At 42.3% G+C, this 18,374-nt stretch overlaps 1 protein-coding gene and 1 long non-coding RNA gene across 3 annotated transcripts in view; one reads left to right on the top strand and one right to left on the bottom strand.

The window, feature by feature from the left end:
• Window positions 1–1,449: 1,449 nt before the first annotated feature.
• On the bottom strand, window positions 1,450–5,362 carry LOC138112655 (uncharacterized). The gene is made up of 3 exons (XR_011151800.1): window positions 5,288–5,362; window positions 3,610–3,708; window positions 1,450–3,197 (listed from the first exon to the last, which is right to left on the bottom strand). It is a non-coding gene; the product is annotated as an uncharacterized lncRNA (long non-coding RNA).
• Window positions 5,186–18,374, top strand: part of FHIP2A (FHF complex subunit HOOK interacting protein 2A) — a 35,373-nt gene continuing 22,184 nt past the window's right edge. For both annotated transcript variants that reach the window (XM_069020089.1, XM_069020090.1), the window contains exons 1-5: window positions 5,186–5,408; window positions 13,359–13,437; window positions 15,337–15,506; window positions 17,636–17,740; window positions 18,078–18,200. In XM_069020089.1, the coding sequence (XP_068876190.1) occupies window positions 5,364–5,408; window positions 13,359–13,437; window positions 15,337–15,506; window positions 17,636–17,740; window positions 18,078–18,200 (522 nt within the window). In that variant the 5' untranslated portion in view covers window positions 5,186–5,363. The remainder of the gene's footprint in view (window positions 5,409–13,358; window positions 13,438–15,336; window positions 15,507–17,635; window positions 17,741–18,077; window positions 18,201–18,374) is intronic.

An 18,374-nucleotide genomic window follows, 5' to 3' on the forward strand; every position in this document is an offset into this window, starting at 1 on the left:
CAATGCCAAAATTTAATGTCAGGCTCCACGAGATATTTCAATTATACTGCAAGACAAAGATATGTGAATTTAAAGTCTGACAAAAACCTACTTTTAATTGTGAATTAATGAGAAAGAGAGCTCTGCTGAAAGCTTCTATGCTTGCACGGTAGTAATGTGCCTGAATTAATTTGCATAACTCATATGGACGATCAAGATCAGCTTTTGCTTATGATTAAACAGATTATCTGATGACATTTTAGGGATCAACAGATTATAGTCCTTAATCCAAAGATGTAAGTAACAATGAAATCTTATTATGCATTAGAAAACAAACAATGCAGTCAGAGCTGATCTGAAAATGACTCAGAAATCTCTTCGTAGGGTCAAGGCTAAGCACCTAAATTGTCCCCAGAAACACACACAGATTCTGGTTTCCAGACTTCCCTCTCTGCAAGTACTCAGACAAAAGATTGAGGGAACCAATTTATATCAGGTAGACCACTCAATTTTTTTCCCAGTATTTTAGGGCAAAATCCAGTTTTATGTTTATTTATACCACATTCAGACCCTTGCATTCATTACAGTTGCAATATACCACAAACCCAGTAGTTTATCTTTAATCTCCTTCTTCAGCTTCCACTACCACAAGAAAAATATCCTTATGCTCCTGCCAGCCTGCAGACTGCAGTGAAGTTGGCTAAGCTCTAACTGATCACATCTGAGGGTATTTTATCTGCTTTCAATAATTTATGTTATGCTAGCACTTGCAGATACTGGCAGAACATCCATATATTTACTTATAGAGGAAAGACTGGATTTTGGTGCTTTCAGTGGAATAGAAATATTTGAGGAAAACATTATGCGATTGGAAAAGAAATGTCTGATTTCACTGGCAACATGTACTTCTGACTTCCTCGTGGTCTCCTTTACAAGCCATTACATAAGGCAAAGCAGGGTGGTACAGAGAGTGTAACTGAAGCACAAACAAGGAGCAGCTGCTGGGCACGCAATATTTGCCCAGTGTTGTGTCCTCCACAGTAGCAACGAGTGCTGATGTCAGGAGACTCTTGCAGATGTGAGAGGTAAGCAGGCAGACAATAGATGAACGACTGGGAAGTTTGTAACCCAGCAGAAGACAAAGTAATGTCTCCACAGAAGAAGCAGATGTGCAGATGTGGAACAGAATGCACAGGCCAGGAAATGCCTGAAAATGGGATTTATGAAATACTGCATGAGCTGATTACATGGAGCTGCTAGCGAATCAGCAAGGAGGGAGGTGATGTACACAGCTGAGAGCACAGAACCAGAAAGTTCCTGACAGAAAATTATTTCAATTCCACTGCATGCTCTTCAGTATGCAATGCACAGCATGCTTGCTTTCTGTAATAAAGCCCACCATCAGAAAGGTTATGAAGATGATGTTAAATATCTCCTTAGCCCTCCTCAAAAGCAGAGATCATGCTGAGCTGCTAAAACTTCATTCTTTATTTCATCCAAGTAGTCAATGCAAACATAGATGTCAATCTGATTATTGTAAACACAACAAAATCCTGCACAGAATATCAACAGATATTGGGAATAGCTCTAACAGGAAAATTTAATCCTAGGGTAAAAAAAATCACCAAATCTTCAGGCTCTCTGAAGCAAAAGTCCAGACTGCAGGAACTTCTTCTGTAATGTAGACAAATGCATCCATTAGACACTGGCGTGGTGCCATCAATCCAAATAGCAGAGAGATTTTCAGATGGAAAGGCCAGCACATTATCTCACTGTCACATACCATCTAAATTGATTTAATCTAGACAATTTCATTAATTTGTGAGAAAGAGGAAAGTTCCCAAAAGCTCTATCAATTAGAACGGTCTCATTTTCACACTTTCACTTCTCACATTCATGCAAAACACTAACTCACTGCACGTACTACTCCAAAAAAAGAACTACCTTGCCAAAAAAAAACAACAAACCCAACCCCAAGCCAATAGAACTGTGCTCTCAAGGGTACTAAAATGGGTAGTAATACTTGTGTTTATTCCAGTGGAAACAACATCAAGCATGAGCAGGTGAAGATGTATTGTTGCACATGACATGACAGTGGTAGCCCATCCATAACTGCATCCTCTCCAATTGAATCATTCCTAATGAGAACAAGAAGTATCCAAACAAAATGTAACCTTAGCTGAGTTCTTCTGCACTGACACTGGTGAAACAATTTTTCCATTAGTTTCCACTGATTTGCATTACTACTGGTTTGTCAGTATTTATCCAGTATTCCCAGCAGTGAGAAATACATACATACGGTTGAGAAATTGGAGACTACTTTAAAAGAACATTTAAAAAATATATCTACAATTTGCAAGACATATAAGCACCAAAGACTGGATTCTGTGCTATGGCTACAAATTCAAGCCCAATCTATTGGCTGGTAAATGCAGGGCTATATGCGGACACTCCATTTGTTTAATAAACTTAGGAATAATCATTTACATGTAATATTTTCTTTTTTTTTCCTTTACTGCAAGGCATTTCACATTGAGAAGTCCTAATAAGAAGTCACTTTTACAACCAAAATCTTAATTTCAACCACAATGAACTGTTCTGTTTAAATAATAATGCGTTTATATACATCAGTCACTCTTAGAATAATAAGAAGCCCTCAAGCATTACAAAAGCTTTACCTCACCATCTGTGATTCTGTGATTTATGACTTCATAAATTGTTAAGTACAATTAGGAATACTCTCATGGTTATAAAACTGTCTCCTTTTATATCTTCATGATATCTTGCTGTTTCTTTATTCATTCTGCTGCTCAGAGATCGGAAAGCCCAAGCACACTCGAAAGACATTTTTGCAGGAAAAAACAGATTGCAAAAGCATCTTAAATTACCACATTCTCTTAGACACAGATAGGCAGACACCTTCCAAATGCAGCACCTGTCCAGTTAATAATCACCTGAACACAGGGATGTTTCATCATGTGACTACCCACATAGAAAATGTACATTTCCTAGGAACATCTATAGAATATGACTTGACAAGAAGAGAATAAGCAAATTTTTAAAACCCCAACATAATTGTCTTTTAAATTGATATTGACATATCTGGATTTTCGGATTTTGAGAAGGAAATAGCTCTGCTCCTTAGCAACTGCAACAAAGGTGTCCACATACAACTAGTATTTATTTCCACCAGGTACTTGGTCTGTAGCTCTCCATGCCTGCAAAGCACAGGGGTAGTAACAGCAATCAGTACAGCAGAATCATTACTAAGACTTCATCACAGCATCAAGTCATAGTCAGACTTCCCAGATGACACAATTTAAAGAACAGCAATTAAATAGTAGTTTTGTCCTGTCTTTTGATTCATCTCTCTCTGCTTGCTCCTAAGCATATGAGGAAGACTGGTGTTCATTCACCTCCAAAAATTAATGTGGAAACTTTTCTTGATTCAGTACTAAAGATTCTCCTCCCTTTCCCATACTGGTCTGTCACCTCCTCAGCACTTCACTCTGCTACCCAGTGCCAAAGCAATCCTGTTCTCCTACTTCAATTTGCCCAGTGTCCAAACATTTTCCAAAACATCATAATCCTTGCCAGCTACATCTATAACTTCTGCTCACCCCACTTTACCTCTGCTTTTCCTGTGGCACTGTAAAATGGGAGGGATGATCTTTTTCTCTGAAGTATTTGATTCGGTGGTGAAATAAAGCCCTCTTTGTCTCCTTCTCTCTGTGTGGGAAAAAAACAACAAACAGTGAAATGGGCAATGTGCACATTGCCACAAGCCCTCTCAACTGTAGTACCCTGCAAGGACCATGCCACGCACGCCACCAGCCTCTCACCCAGCAACAACAAGATAGGATCATTTAAGGCTGGAAAAGACCTCCAAGACTGTCAAGTCCAACCTTTGACCTAATGCCACCATGCCCAGTAAACCATACCACAAAGTGTCATATCAACTCATTTTTTGAACACTTTCAGGAATGATGATTCCACCACTTGCCACTGACTTCCTGAGCTCATCACCCTTACACTGCTTTGTGAAGAGTTATTTCCTTGAGGATGTCATCGGCCCTGTGGATGATGACAGACCCAAAATGTCTCAGCAGAAAGCAAGCTGGGCTTTTTGCCATACATGCCAGGGCTGCTCCATATTCATGCTATGCTGGCAGGAGGGTGGAGGCAGTTGTCTCCCTACCCTCACGATTCTGAGGGACCCCAGAGACCTTTGTGGGAGCCTGATGGCAGCCTCTGGGCACAGGGACTGTGGAGGTGGGCACCCCTTCCCCTTGCCTGAGACAGTCTATGCCCAGGTGGGCAAGAAGGCCAATGGCATCCTGGCCTATCTCAGGAATAGTGTGGCCAGCAGGACCAGGCAAGTGATTGTCCTTCTGTACTGAGTACTAGTGAGGCCACACCTTGAGTGGTGGGCCCCTCAGTTCAAGAAGGACATTGAGGTGCTGGAATTAGTCCAGGGAAGGGCAAAGAAACTGGGGAAGGGTCTGGAGCACATGTCCTGTGAGGAGTGGCTGAGGGCATGGGGGCTGTTTAGCCTGGAGAAAAGGAGGCTCATGGAAGACCTTATCATTCTCTTAACTCCCTGGCAAAAGGTTGTGGCCATGTGGGGGTCAGGCTCTGCTCCCAGGCAACCAGCAACAGAAGAGGACATAGTTTTAAGCTGTGCCAGGGAAGTTTGGGTTGGTCATTAGGAAGAATTTCTTCACACGGAGGGTGACTGGACATTGAAACAGACTCCCCAGGGAGGTGGTGGAGTCACCATTCCTGGAGGTGTTTAAGGAAAAACTGGACATGGCACTCAGTGCCATGGTCTGGTTGACATGGTGGTGCTCGGTCGTAGGTTGGACTCGATGATCTCAGAGTTCTTTTCCAGCCTAAGTGATTCTGTGACTGTTATTCACTTCTCTGCCCGGGAGGTGCCCGCAGAAGCGGGGGGTGGCTCGGGACACAGCACTGGCGCGCTGGCAGCCCGGCAGCGTCGCGCCCTGCCCGTGTCCCGCCCCGCCTGCACCTCGGGGCCGCCACAAGCGGGGCCAGCCGGGAACGCGGCGCTCCCGGCTGGCAGCTCCCGGCTGGCAGCGCCCGGGGCCGGGCGGAGCGGAGCGGGGCGGGCAGAGCGGGGCCCGGCTGCGTGCGGGGGGTGGCGGCCCCTGCAGGACACCCGGAGCCTCGGCAGCCGCCGCCGCGCGCCCGGCGGTGTCAGTGCCACGGTGTCCGCCGGGGAGCGAGAGGCAGCGCCGGCGCCCGCCCGCCCGATCCCAGCGGCCAGGCCCCCGCATGCAGCCCTCACCCTGGAGCGGCGGCGGCGGCGGATCGAGGAGCTCTCGAGGTCCTCCCGGCAGCGGCTGCTGCAGTCGCGGGACAGGATGTTCTCCAAGTTCACCTCCATCCTGCAGCACGCCGTGGAGGCGGTAAGGCCGCCGGTGGGCCCGGCCACTCCACGCCGGGGATGCGATCCGGGCCTAGCGCCGAGCGCGGGGCGGGGGCTCGGATCGGGCCCGGCGCCCCTTCCCCGCTGCCCCCCGGGGCTGCTGCCGGCGGGGCCCCGCAGGGCGCGCACCCGCTCCCGGCTCGGCCCTGCCGGGGGCTGGGAAGGCGGAGGCCGAGCTGCCCGGGCGGGCCCCGCAGGGAGCACGGGAAGGGAACGAATCGTCCCAGCGCCGCCGTGGAGGCTCGGGGGTGCCGGGGGAGGAGGGAGCGGCTGCAGCCCGGGCGGCCCCGGCACAGCCTCCGGCTGTCACCGCCGGGCACTGCCGGCCCCGGTGCCTCGCGCCGGGCCTGAGGGTAGCCCCGGCCCGGCCCTCACCCGGCTGTTACAGCGAGACAAACAATAAAGGAGGAGAATCAGGAAACTCCTCAGGATTTCCATCTCGTCGTGACCAGCAGACAATAGTCGCCGTCTCCGGTGCTTCTGCGGGATGTTGTCAGTTCCAAAGCGACGTTTTCCATCCCTGGTTTATTTTGTGATTGTGTGGGGTGGTGAGGTTGGCCGGGGGACGTGGGGCTGTGTGTGCACGGAGGTTCCCTCACGGGGACTCGCACAGCGGTGCAGGGCAGAGGAAACGGGGCCTGTTGGGGAGCTGCCATTGCTGCAGGCCGCGATCGGCAGTCCCTGGCCACACCATTTATTTTTTGGTTTTCAGTGGGGCGGGGTCCTGGTAGTAAAGGCAGGGGCCTTTCGCGGCCTCTCCCAGTAAGCCTGCACACCTAGGAGACTTGAGTGTGAAGAGCTGCTAAAAACTGGCAGTGAAATACTGATGTGAAGGTGGAAAGTGTTGAAGAAAAATTGTTCAAATGGTTGAAAAAAGAGCCTGCAGGCCAAGTCCAAATGATTGAAATAAGAGCCTGCATGACAAATCCTGCCTCATCTGGGGGGCAGCCTTTGTGCATTAATGGATGCTTCGATGCTGCACTTGAGCATATGCCTGTCTTTTTGTGAGCCTGTAGTTCTGCAGGAGTATTGAGGTTTAAAAGTTAAGCATGTATTCATTAATTGCAGGTTCCTGCTTTGCTCTTTTAGTGGTGTAGTGGCATTTGGAAAGAAATTTTTAAAATAATGATGAAATGTTTTATTTGAAAACATTCTAACCACATATGAATGCCTTCAATAGACAGTGCTTTCATTGGAGAAGAAACAGAAATTAGTGCCTCCCTGACTAAAGAAAGCTTGTTGTGGTGAGCTGTGCCACATTTTGAATAACAGGAATGAGTGGATGACTGAGAGATGCAGGAGTGGAGGAGAAGATATTGTTTCAGGCCTACCATTTTGAGAGATCCAATAGAAGTTATTCTTAGAAGAGTGTTTACACTATTGATGTGTGCAAAAAATAAACAAACTGCATTTATTTGAGATCCGATAAAAAAAATAGGAAAAATGAATCAGCTGAATGGAAAAGGAGAAAAGCTGAGATAGTAGGGACTAGATGCTCTTTTTTGATAATGAAAAACCAAACCAAAATCCAGAAACAGATTGATACCATCCTTTTGCAATTGAGTGCTATCAAGCAACATGCTGTTTGTCCTTGCTCAACTCTGGTGTTGAATTTAGAATTGCCTCATCCTGCTGCCACCACCATGGTGGATCTGCTAGTAAATACTGCACTGTTGTATTTACAGGGTTGTAACAAATATCAAGCACCACATATTGGGAATGAAACAGGGAATTGCAGGAAGATACTAAGAATGTTTCTTATGTTATAAGTTTGACCCACTAATACAAAGACAAAACTGAGAAATAGAAATTTTTAACCACTTTGGGGGCTGTATGTGGCTTTAAGTTGTTTTATTCTCCCTGTGGTAAAAAGATGTGGTCTGCTTAGCTTTGCTATGGGGGAAATGAAAACTTTTGTAAATATTAAATGTTAGCGAAGTCCACTTTGATGCTGCCTACTGTTTTCAGAACCAAGAGAATTTGGAACATCATTTCTCCTTGCTGTTTTTGCTGGGGAGCAAGTTTAACTTGGGCAGCCTCAAGTGGATTCTAAACCCTGAATATCAGCAATAGAACTAGTAATTAAGATATCAGTTCTCAAAGGTTTTGGGTGCTTACTCCAAAGTAGGTAGAGTTGCAGCTGTACAGTTTTTAGCTGAGCTGGACACTTAAATGCACTTGAAGAGCCTGGGTTTAGCTTTCACGGGTGGGACTTCCTTAAATCAAAGTGTTTGGGTAGCCCTTCTGCCCTGTCCTTTCTCCTGCACATCACTTACATAATGCTCCTGCCCTGCCTCAGGCCCACAGGCCTGCAGACTTTAGAGAGATTCATTTTAACAGTAAGAGTTCCTATGCTGTTAGATAATTGTTGTTATCTTACCCTCAATATGCCATCCCTCTGAACTCTGACGAGGAGTTCCAAAGGTTGACAGTCTGACAGACATGGCAGTATTTGCCTTTTACTTGTTGTGAGTGTATGACTCTTGAACTGACTGCCCTAGTGATAGGACTGAGTTGTTGCTGAGGCAAACGTAAGGGATCAGTTGCTTTTTACTAAGGTTTTTTCTTACCAAGGTTTTTTTCCCAGACAGGTTGTGGTGGTGTTCAAGACTAGCCTGGATGGGGCTTAAAACAACATGGCCTAGTAGAAAATTTCCTGCCCATGGCAGCAGGGTTGGAACTAGGTGGTCTTTTAAGGTCCCTTCCAACCCAAACCTGTCTATGATCCTGTAGTTCTGCTTGAATAACTCAGAACTTTCAGTCTTTTCTGCCTAAATTATCCAAGTGTTTAAAACTACATTCCTGATTTTCATTACCATTGAATTCTAGTTTTTTTGTCACCTCTTATCTTATGTCAATCCTGCCAATATTTTATATATTTTTTCCCCTTTTGGATTTCTCTGCAGCATCCAGATGAGCAAGCACCACTGTGTTACCCTGCCAACAGAGCATCCTTAAATTGAGTTGGATGTGTTGGTGAGAATGGTGGATAGGACTGCTGTCTTTGTTCTATTACTTCAGGGCAGAATAGAAATGCTGTTTCTTCATGGGGTTCATATTATTAGATCTGTGACAGTTTATATATGGCTTGTCCTCGAGATGTTTTCTCTTTGCTATGCATTTCTGATATACTTTCATCCCAAAGGGCTACCCATGAGCACTACATTGTCAGTAACAACGAAGTGTAGTGTACAATAACAAAGGAGCAATGTAGACTTATTTTTCTCTTATCTTGTGCTCTTCACTCATGCTTCCCTAGACAAAATAGCTTGTCTGTGAAGTGGCCGCTCAGTGTTCAAAGGACTTTCGTTTGTGTTTCATATGGGCTTTTGGATGTTTCACCTTAATAGGTAAAAGGGATGTTTTTGAGCTGTGTACCGTGCAGGAAAAATATAATTTTGGTTGGTTTGAATTTTGCAATTTGCTGTCAAACAGGAATATTTGTATCACTCAATTGAATGAATGAAGATTTTGATGTCTGCTGCACATTCTTGAGACCCCCTCTCTACCAGCCTGTTATTCCACAGTATCTCTTACACTGGTACATTACTGTACTTTCAAGTAGCTTTTGTTCATATTTTGAGGCAAAACTCAGCTTTGAAAGAAACCAAGTCATTTGGTACAGGTAGCGCACCAAAATCATGAACTACATAACTGACCAGAACGTAATTTATTCTTCTTGAACCCACTTTATTTGGTGTAATGACCTTACATTACTTGTTGTTTTAATGTTGTGCTGGTATTAACAAATCAGATGACAAAATTTAATGCATGGCTTGCAAGCATGTGCAGTCTTAATTTTATATGGGAGAGCAGTGGCCATTATAAACTCTGTGCATTCATCAACTGAAGATTGAGTAAACCTTCAAGCATTAATCCTTTTTCACATTTTCTCTCAGACCATTCACACTGGTTCAGTAGTAAGACTGAAGAAAAACATCAAGTGACTGTGTCAGTGAGGGCAGTGTGCATGCACTTCCCCTTCCTTTCTCTTTGACCCAGTTTCTGCTCTCTTTTTTTACTCTGGCATCTGACCAGACAGTACCTGTTATTTTTTTTCTATAATGTTCTCTTTACTTTATGAACTTGTCCGAAAGATATTGAGGCATATCACCAGCTTCTGATGTTTCCATCCTTTCCAGTACTGAATTGAACTTCTGAAAAGCATACATGAAAAATATGACAATGATTTTTACATGCATAAAAGAATTGCTGTTAAATACTGCATGGATATAAGTTTCTCTGCTCCTTATGTTGGTTTTTTTCCTGCCTAAACACGAATTCTGTATGCTTTGGAGAATGACGTGGAACAGGTTTTGTCATGAGCAGACTGTAGTTCTGGTCAAAGATCTGTGGCTCTCCTGAGAACAGCACTTTTCCTGAAAGGAGTGGGCTTTGATCATTGGTTACATATTGTTACCAGAATCATAAGGCAGCATGTGGTAAGTTCAGCTCACTCCCAGGAAGCCCAACTGCTGGAGCTGGGCACCAGATGGAAGAGCTAATCCATGGCTGCTCCAATGGGCTGCAGTTCAGTGGTGTTCAGTGAATTTTAGCTATTTCATGTACCAAGAGCTACTGCAGGCTTGAAGATCATGGGGTTTTTTTTCCCCAGAGGAGGAGAACTTCACTTTGAGATTAGGAATCACTAAGCACATGTGTAATTACATCAAGATTAACTAGAGAGTCACAGAATATTCTGAGTTGGAAGGGACCCATAGGGATCATTGAGTCCAGCTCTTAAGTGAATGGCTCATACAGAGATCAAACTCACAACCTTGGTGTTATTAGCACCATGCTCTAACCAGCTGATGTAATGGTGATAAATAACTGCATTTTTAAGGTAACTCCTTCAAATTAGACAAGTAGCAGGAATTAATGGCCTTCACAAGGAATTCTGGTTTGCTTCAGAATCTCCATACACAATAGAGTGGTTTTCTGGCTGGCAGCTGTAGCATGTTCTATCTCAGCTGATAGCTAGTAATCCATCCTAAAATAGAAACTACAACCTCATATTAGTACTACCTGTCCTAGTAGGGTTAAAGCATGTCTACCAAGTGTTGCAGTTTCCTAATGCTTTCCAGTGCTTGGCTTTGTTTACATATAGGCTGGTATCTTGGTCTTGGTCTTTACCTTGATTTCCTGTCTGAATACATAAGTTAGGAGGATTGCTTGGGGTTTTTTTTACTTTATTTTTTTTGTTTGTTTGCTTGTTTTCTTGTGGGTTTTTGACCAGTAAAACACCTATCTCAGAATAATGTTGCTGGGGTTACATGTCCAGCTGGTGGCAATGCTGATGGTATGTTCCCAATAGGCTGCACTGCACAAGTGCACACACATGCTAATGGTATCTCTGTTTGCTATGTCTGGCTTGCAGTCCTGATCAGAGAAGACTCTGAAATCACTGGGTATTTTAATTTGAAAGGGCAGGACCTGTCCCTGAATTATTTTTTCACCTCTGAGGAGAGTCCCTAGAGGCATTTGTTGGGAGGGAGAATGTCTATATCCACAGTTCTCTCCCATGGTGGATAAATTATTGACAGTGCTGAGAAGTGAAATCCTTTTCCTGGCACTGCTCAGAGGCACTAAATTCATCTTGAGGCAGATGAGACGAGAAGAAGTGGAGAGGAAAATCACATCAGCCAAGGATAAATCTTTAATGTTATCCATCATGTGTTACTTTGGAAATAGAGTGGTCTGAAAGGCCTGTATTTCTCAAAAGTTGTCTCTGGGTTATTCATCAGCTGGTGTTGAGGTTTGGATACAGCTTTTTTTTTACAGAAAATGATCATTACATTGGTTGAAATACGCATCTAGAGCAGCAAATGTGACATACAGAGCACGATACACAGTATCATACACTCAGTCTTCAGTTTGTTTGGTTATTCTTCTGAATTTCAATAACCTAGTAAATGTCACAGCAAAATAAACTAGTTTTGTGCAGTGTGGGGCATTCAGATACTTACTCTGTGGTAGCTGCTGTGCTAATGTGCTGCTCTGAGTGCCCAGCCGTGGAAGACTCAGTGAGTGCACAGCCTGTCAGGGAGAGGATTAGCATTCAGTTTGATTTCCTAGTTGCCATTTCTAAGGGCACATTTCCACCCAGGATGCAGGCAGAGATAGTTGCCAAGCACCACTACTTTTCCAGAGTCTTGCATTTCAAAGTCCTGTGTGCAAAGGGCTATTAACAATTAACATTGCACTTACCTTGGTATGGCATACTGGTCATATACTGGGCTTTACAACTTTACCAAGATAAATTTAAGTGTCATGAAATTTAAGGCAAAGAAAAGACTGATGTGGAAAACATCCAGGGCTTTTTCAAAGAAACCAACAGCACCCAGTAAAGGCTATATGAGCCTGTACTGTACTGGACTATATGTGAGCCCTGTGCTTATGTTTGCCCAAGACCTGAGGCAGCTCAGCACATTGTAGACCCTATGGGGAGACACTAGAGGAGTTCAGAGTTACTAGTCTCAAATGTGGTATATGTAGCTCTTGGGGAGAAAACTTCCTTCAGTTAACCTTTCTCTGTGAGGTTAATAGAACACTGGCACAGGTTCCTAGAGAGGTTGTGGAGTCTCCATCCTTTGATATATTCAAAAGCCATCTGGACACGCTCCTGAGCAGCCAGCTCTAGGTGAGCGAGCTGGAGCAGGGGGGCTAAACTGGATGATCTCCAGAGGCCCCTCCCAACTTCAGCCCCTCTGAGGTTCTGTGAAGGACTGGGGACTGGACTCCATAGCTTGTCAGGATGGTTGAACTCCTTACCCTTCCAAAACAGACCCACCAGTTCATACCTGGGATTCTTTCTGTTTTCCCACAGGGCTCATTGCTGCCATCATGTCAAGTGATAATCCTCTATTTCAGGATGGCCTGTAAAAGAGTGACTTGAGGACTTCATGGTCCAAAAAAAAAAAAAAAAAAAAAAAAAAAAGCCTCAAGCAAGTAGGATTAGGCCTTAATAACAACAGATCCTCCTGTGACCTATTGAATGATTGGGGTTTTCCCTGTAGGATTCCTGATTTTACCAGCTGGGCACAAATTCAGTGCTTGTCTCAGCTCTCACTTTGGAGAGCAGAGTGGTGAAATGATTGTGGTCCTTTTTCACAGGCTACCTGTGGTGTAATGGGCCACAGGCCACCTGTGTCTCAGCGGGGAAGGAGCAGTACTGGTAGAGACTGGGTGCAGGGCTGTGTTTCCTTCTTGCAGGATGTTATTCCTGGATGCTGCTCACACCCAGCCAGCCATCCCAAACTCCTTCAGGAAAGAAGAAACTTCCTTTTCTTGCAGAAATGAAATAAGAAATATATTTGTTTAAAAAAAAGAACAACCCGCCAAGCTCTGGTTATGGGCCGAAAAAATCCAAAACAAAATGTGCAAAAAAAAAACCAAAAACAAACCCAGCCTAAAAACTGAACAAAGATCTTTTAAAAGAAGTTGTGGCTAACAGGAAAAAAGGCATGGCAAAAACTGGATGAAACAACTAATTGGTATTTTTAAGGGAGCAGGGGAGCAGACTGAGAGAACAGAGCATATAGAAAAGGAAGAAGGCATCAAGAGCAGATGTAAAATAACATGATTTTTTTCCTACAAGACAAAACTGTGGTCTAAACAATACAAACATACATTTCTAGTGTTGCTTTGCCGTAGAAGCAATTGCTTTTGTTGCTTCAAATAGATTGTCTGGTGATAGAGACATCACAGAGATTATTACTGATGTTTACAAGGCAAGCGGTGTGGCATAGGGCTCAGCCATGAATAATGAATGTAGTCCTTGTTAAAGGAAAAAGAGCAGAGAGTAACAACTGTAGCATTATCTGCAGCACCTTACTTCCAAGTATAAGATAAAATTCGATTTAATCTCTGAGCAAGTATGTTCATTTCATTTCTGACCGGTTTTTGTTGTTGTGGTTTTTTTTCTCCGTAGCTCGCACCTTCCCTTCCATTACAAGAGGATTTTGTTTACCACTGGAAAGCAATCACCCATTACTACATAGAGACCTCAGGTAAAAGAAGAAAGCCCTCTGGGTTTGCCTTTTTATTGTGAAAACTAGAATTCACAATTTCAGTGTTTTTAAAAGTAAAGATTAAGAAATACTAAAATGAGTCATGTCTTTAATCAAAATACTGACAATAATAACTAGTAATTAAAAATATCATGTACTTGCACCCCTTAAAAGTAGGCATGAAAAATGGTTGAAGTCTTGTTTCCTGAGTACCGTGTAGAGAGCTGCACCTTTTTACATCTGACCCAGTTTCTGCCTTCACATACTCTGTTTAATCTAAACAGACAGCTGCAGAAATGCAGTCCCTGCTGTTAACATTTTTATTGCTTTGCATCAGGGATTTTCTTTTTCTTTGCAAGATTTTAACGAAAGTAATTTTGTGGTCATAGATTTTACCAGACATAGATGGATTCTGTGTGCTCAGTATTGGTTCTTTTTGCTTTAGTGTCTTGTCTCAAGGTAAAGTGTTTTGATAGCATAGACAACAAGTTTTGTTAAACCTTACTCAGATGTTACTCTTCTAAAAAACGGATGTTATGGTGAAATATGGCTGTAGTTGCCTTTTCTTAAACTGTTCCCTGTTTCTGGGGTTTTTTTTTGAAACAATTATACAGCATGTAAATTTTTAATTTTGGACCTAGCTATGAAACCACTATGTTTTAAAAGTGAATGTTGCCATGCTTTCCTCAAGCATATTAGTTCTGCACTTCTGCTGGAAGAGCTATTGAATCTGTGTTTGTGTCTAATGATCTTGTTCATATCAATATTTACTCATACAAACTGCAACGTGACCCTTGTTTCTAAATACCCATCTTTTGGAACACTATGTGATGTTTCCAAAGGTGGAAATGACAGGGTGGCAGGGGAAACTGACACCTGCAGTGACGTGATGCAGAATAAAAGCTGACCTCTCTCCCAGAGTTTCAGAAGTCTTTTGAAAAACAAGTTTCCACTCAGTGGATATATTTCTGTCCGCTGCAGTAGGAGCAGAATTATGTGTAGGAAATTCAAGCAAAACACTCCAGGCTAACTGGAGGTTGTGGCAGAGACCAAAATCACTCTGACATGGCAGTTTCCCTGTGTGATCTTGTTGCCAGTTGCATGCAAGTGACAAGTTATTTTTAGATTATTGCATAAACAGTAGTAACCATTTCCCCAGGATAGTTGTTCAAGTAGAATTTAGCTGAAAAAATAAAAGAGGAAAATCTTCATGTGTGGGTACGTTCTACAACATGTGAATGCTATCTCCCAGTGCCAGTGGCATAAATCCACTGCAGTTTCTGACTTTAATATAAAAGAATCGGTGTCTTATCCTTTCCGTCATAAAGTTTGACAGAGTTCTATTTCAATGCAGAAAGTACAAAAGAAGAATTTAAAAGCTTTTGGAGAATAAACAGCACAGAGTTTGAATTTCCTTTGTTGTTATCATCAGAAAAGCCATTTCTTTAGTTATCCAATATATAAAGGAACTGATGAGCTGCAAATGAAGCTGATGCTAGAGGCCATTCATAGATTCAAGAATACTGTATGAAGGGTGAAAGAGGAAGTTATCAAGACATAGTGGGTACTAATCAGAAGATTGAGAGTTGTACCTTTCTCTCCCTTAGCTTTCTCTCTGGCAGTAGAAGTGTTCCTTTTTTGACTGTGTAATTAATGCATATTTTGAATTTTGGCACTTCACCTTTTCCCCATTTCAAGGTCAGGTATCTACCCAATGCATATTCCAGTGTACCTGTTCAGATACGGTTCTGAAAGTTTTATTTAAGACATGTTAAAAACTTGCACTGTATGTAAGGTTCTTTAAATGGATGTCATGTTTATAAGTCTTAAACTTGAAACTGAACTTAAAAATGAGGACAATCTTTAAATCATTCTTAATTGCCTGTTTCTTTTATTTAGATGACAAAGCTCCTGTGACTGATACCAACATTCCTTCTCACCTGGAACAGATGTTGGATATTCTAGTTCAAGAAGAAAATGAGAGGGAGTCAGGTGAAACAGGACCGTGTATGGAATATTTGCTACATCACAAGATTTTGGAGACCCTCTACACACTAGGAAAAGCTGATGTATGTATTTCTGAGCAGAGCAGATTATCTTTTGTAAGAGCTCCTAGTTGCAATAGAGACTGAAGTTCTACAGTAGGTGGTAGTGTGGGACACTGAACTCTAGCAAAGAGCTGCTTGCTTATGTTACCAACATATTACAAATAACAGCCTTTTACAGGCATGGTCAGGCTGAGACAACTCCTGAGATGCTGACTGAGACAGAACCCTGAGGTTTGTTACTCACCACTCTGATGATACCAGTGGTGAAACTAGAAGTAGGAAAAACATTTTTCTTGAGTCTAGTGTTTTTCTGGCTTCTAAAGACAGTATTATCTCTCTCTGTCCTTTGTTGAATGTTGAGGGATTCTTGGATGGAAAGTGCTATGTTAAATACAAATTTTCAGTTAATTTTTCTGAGTGTGGTGAGCTATTGCTCAGAAAGACTTTCATATCAGAAAGCATTCATTTGAATTGATCCCCAGACAGCTTTCATACCTTGGCAGCGTTGTCTGGTTCTTCGCATCTGCATTGTTGCACACATGAAGTTACCTTCATGGTCTTAGTCCATCCTTGTTGCTGTCTTTCTTGGCAGACTTCTGAGCTAAAATGTGTGGATCATGGGCTGAATGAGCTTGGCAGCCCTTGTGCTAGAATGTTTTGTATCACACTGTAGATGCAGTTAGGGAGGCATGGTGTATCCTGCTCCAAGGATAAATTGAGCTCTCCAGGGTTTCCTTCTCAGTCAGTCTTCTACACATTGTCACGAGTTTCTAATTGATTTTGCATAAATAAGCAATGCAGGACAGTGGCTCTCTGAGCCTGAGACGTTCCTTGCTCTGGAAGAACCAGAGATCTGCAGTACCTGTTGCTGTAACAGCTGTCCTGCAGTCAGGCTAAAATACCAGCCCCAGCTGGGCTTAAAACCACAGCACTGCTGTATTAAAGATACTTGCTCAGAAATACAGCTCGTTCAGTAATCTCTAAATGTTGTCAAGAAACCAAGATGAAGTGGTGACATATGTGAGGCGGGTAATTAGGAGTGTGTTCGTAAGAGTTGAGAGAAGTCATTCTGTACTCATACAAATACGTCTGTACAGGCAATTCTTGTACAGCCTGTCTTTACACTTTGCCACTTGTGAGTTGATACATCTGAAGTAAACACACAGTTCAGTGCTTGCAAGATGTTGCAAAGATCTGGTGCAAAATGAGTAGTTCCCTTTCACAGCAATCAGTTGGAATTACTACATTACTGTGGATGTGCCCTGATGGTACATGTTTTGCCATTCTGTTCAAAGGATTACTTGACAACTCAGCAATGATTAGAGATTAAAAATCTAGAAATAATTACTTAGAAAGGAGAGCCAGGTTAGGCTGTTGCCACCTCAGCTCCATTCAGCTGTGCAATGAATTAGATGAGGGAAATTATGTGAGTTAAAATGAACAGCATTTTATTAACGTGGTAGAACATGCTTCTTTGGGGGAATTTAACTAAAAACAAAGGTACATAAAGGCCCACAAGCCATCAGATCTCCTGGAGATAGGAAAGTACTTTCATGTGACGTGGTGCATGGGGGATGGTAGAACAAGGGTCTGCATGTTGCACAGATATTTGGGATTTATATTCTGCTCAGGGAAAGCAACAGCTTCCTCTTGTCCTGGACCGTCTGTGCATTTATAAACGCTTTAGCTGGCTAAGGTTAATTGCTCATGACTTCAAGAAACCTTCTGTAGGTATTAAGATTTTTATCATTTATCATTCTGTATTTGTATGTACTGACTCACTGAATTGCTGGATTTTGTCACACAGTACCTTAAAAGAAATCTGACCTATAATTAATTCCGAGTTAATTTCCCCATATCACTGTAATGATATGGAATATTTTCTGGAAAGATTGGTAGAGGTTTACCCTAGAGCAGTTAACTGAAAGTATGAATAATTTGAAAGAGAAAACAGTAATGAGATGCATCATTTTTTATTGATCTCTGTTAGTATTGATAAAAGTAATATGTTAACAGATGATGGTATTTTTAAAAATACTTTCGGTTAAATTATTGCTCTTTAATTAGCCATTCCAAGTGACAAATTTTACATCTGTGTTTTTCTCCACATTTATTATACTGTTTTTACTTTTCATCTGTTTTTGTTTCAGTGTCCTCCAGGAATGAAACAGCAAGTTCTGGCTTTTTATACAAAACTTCTTGGAAGAATACGGCAACCTCTTCTTCCCCACATAAATGTGCATAGGCCAGTGCAGGTACTGTTCAGATTTTAAGTAAACTATGTTTTTGCATGACAAGTTTCTTTTATTCTGCTGTAGCTAATGATTTCTTTAATTCTTCCATTGTCAAGTGAATTAAAGAAACTGCTTGGGTACCATATCACTTTTAATGTGCTGAGGATTAGAGCCTTGAACTGCTACTACAATACAAGTCATAAATGAAGAAAACTTGTTTGTAGCAGTCTAGATCCAGAGCAAATGTTCCAGTCAATACTCATACATAATTGTAGTGTGTATATAGAAAAATAATTCAGTCTATTATTCCTAGAAAAAGCAATAACATTCTGTCTTAATTGTTCACTTTATGTGACAGAAATTAATCAGGCTGTGTGGTGAAGTTCTGGCAACACCAACAGAAAATGAAGAGATTCAGTTTCTCTGTATAGTGTGTGCAAAGCTGAAACAGGATCCATACCTGGTCAACTTCTTCCTTGAGGTGAGTAAATCAATTCAAAACCTCACAGGTGTATTTACTGTGTCACATACAAAATCTAGTAGAGAACTGTAGATGTCACATTGTGCTTCATAGCATAGTTTTCATTCCATCTATTATTTTTTATCCTGTGATATTAGAAGTCTTGTTGTTTGGAAATTTTTTTCTTCCAGAGAC

Source organism: Aphelocoma coerulescens, chromosome 6 (assembly GCF_041296385.1).
Source record: "Aphelocoma coerulescens isolate FSJ_1873_10779 chromosome 6, UR_Acoe_1.0, whole genome shotgun sequence".
Classification (NCBI taxonomy): domain Eukaryota; kingdom Metazoa; phylum Chordata; class Aves; order Passeriformes; family Corvidae; genus Aphelocoma; species Aphelocoma coerulescens.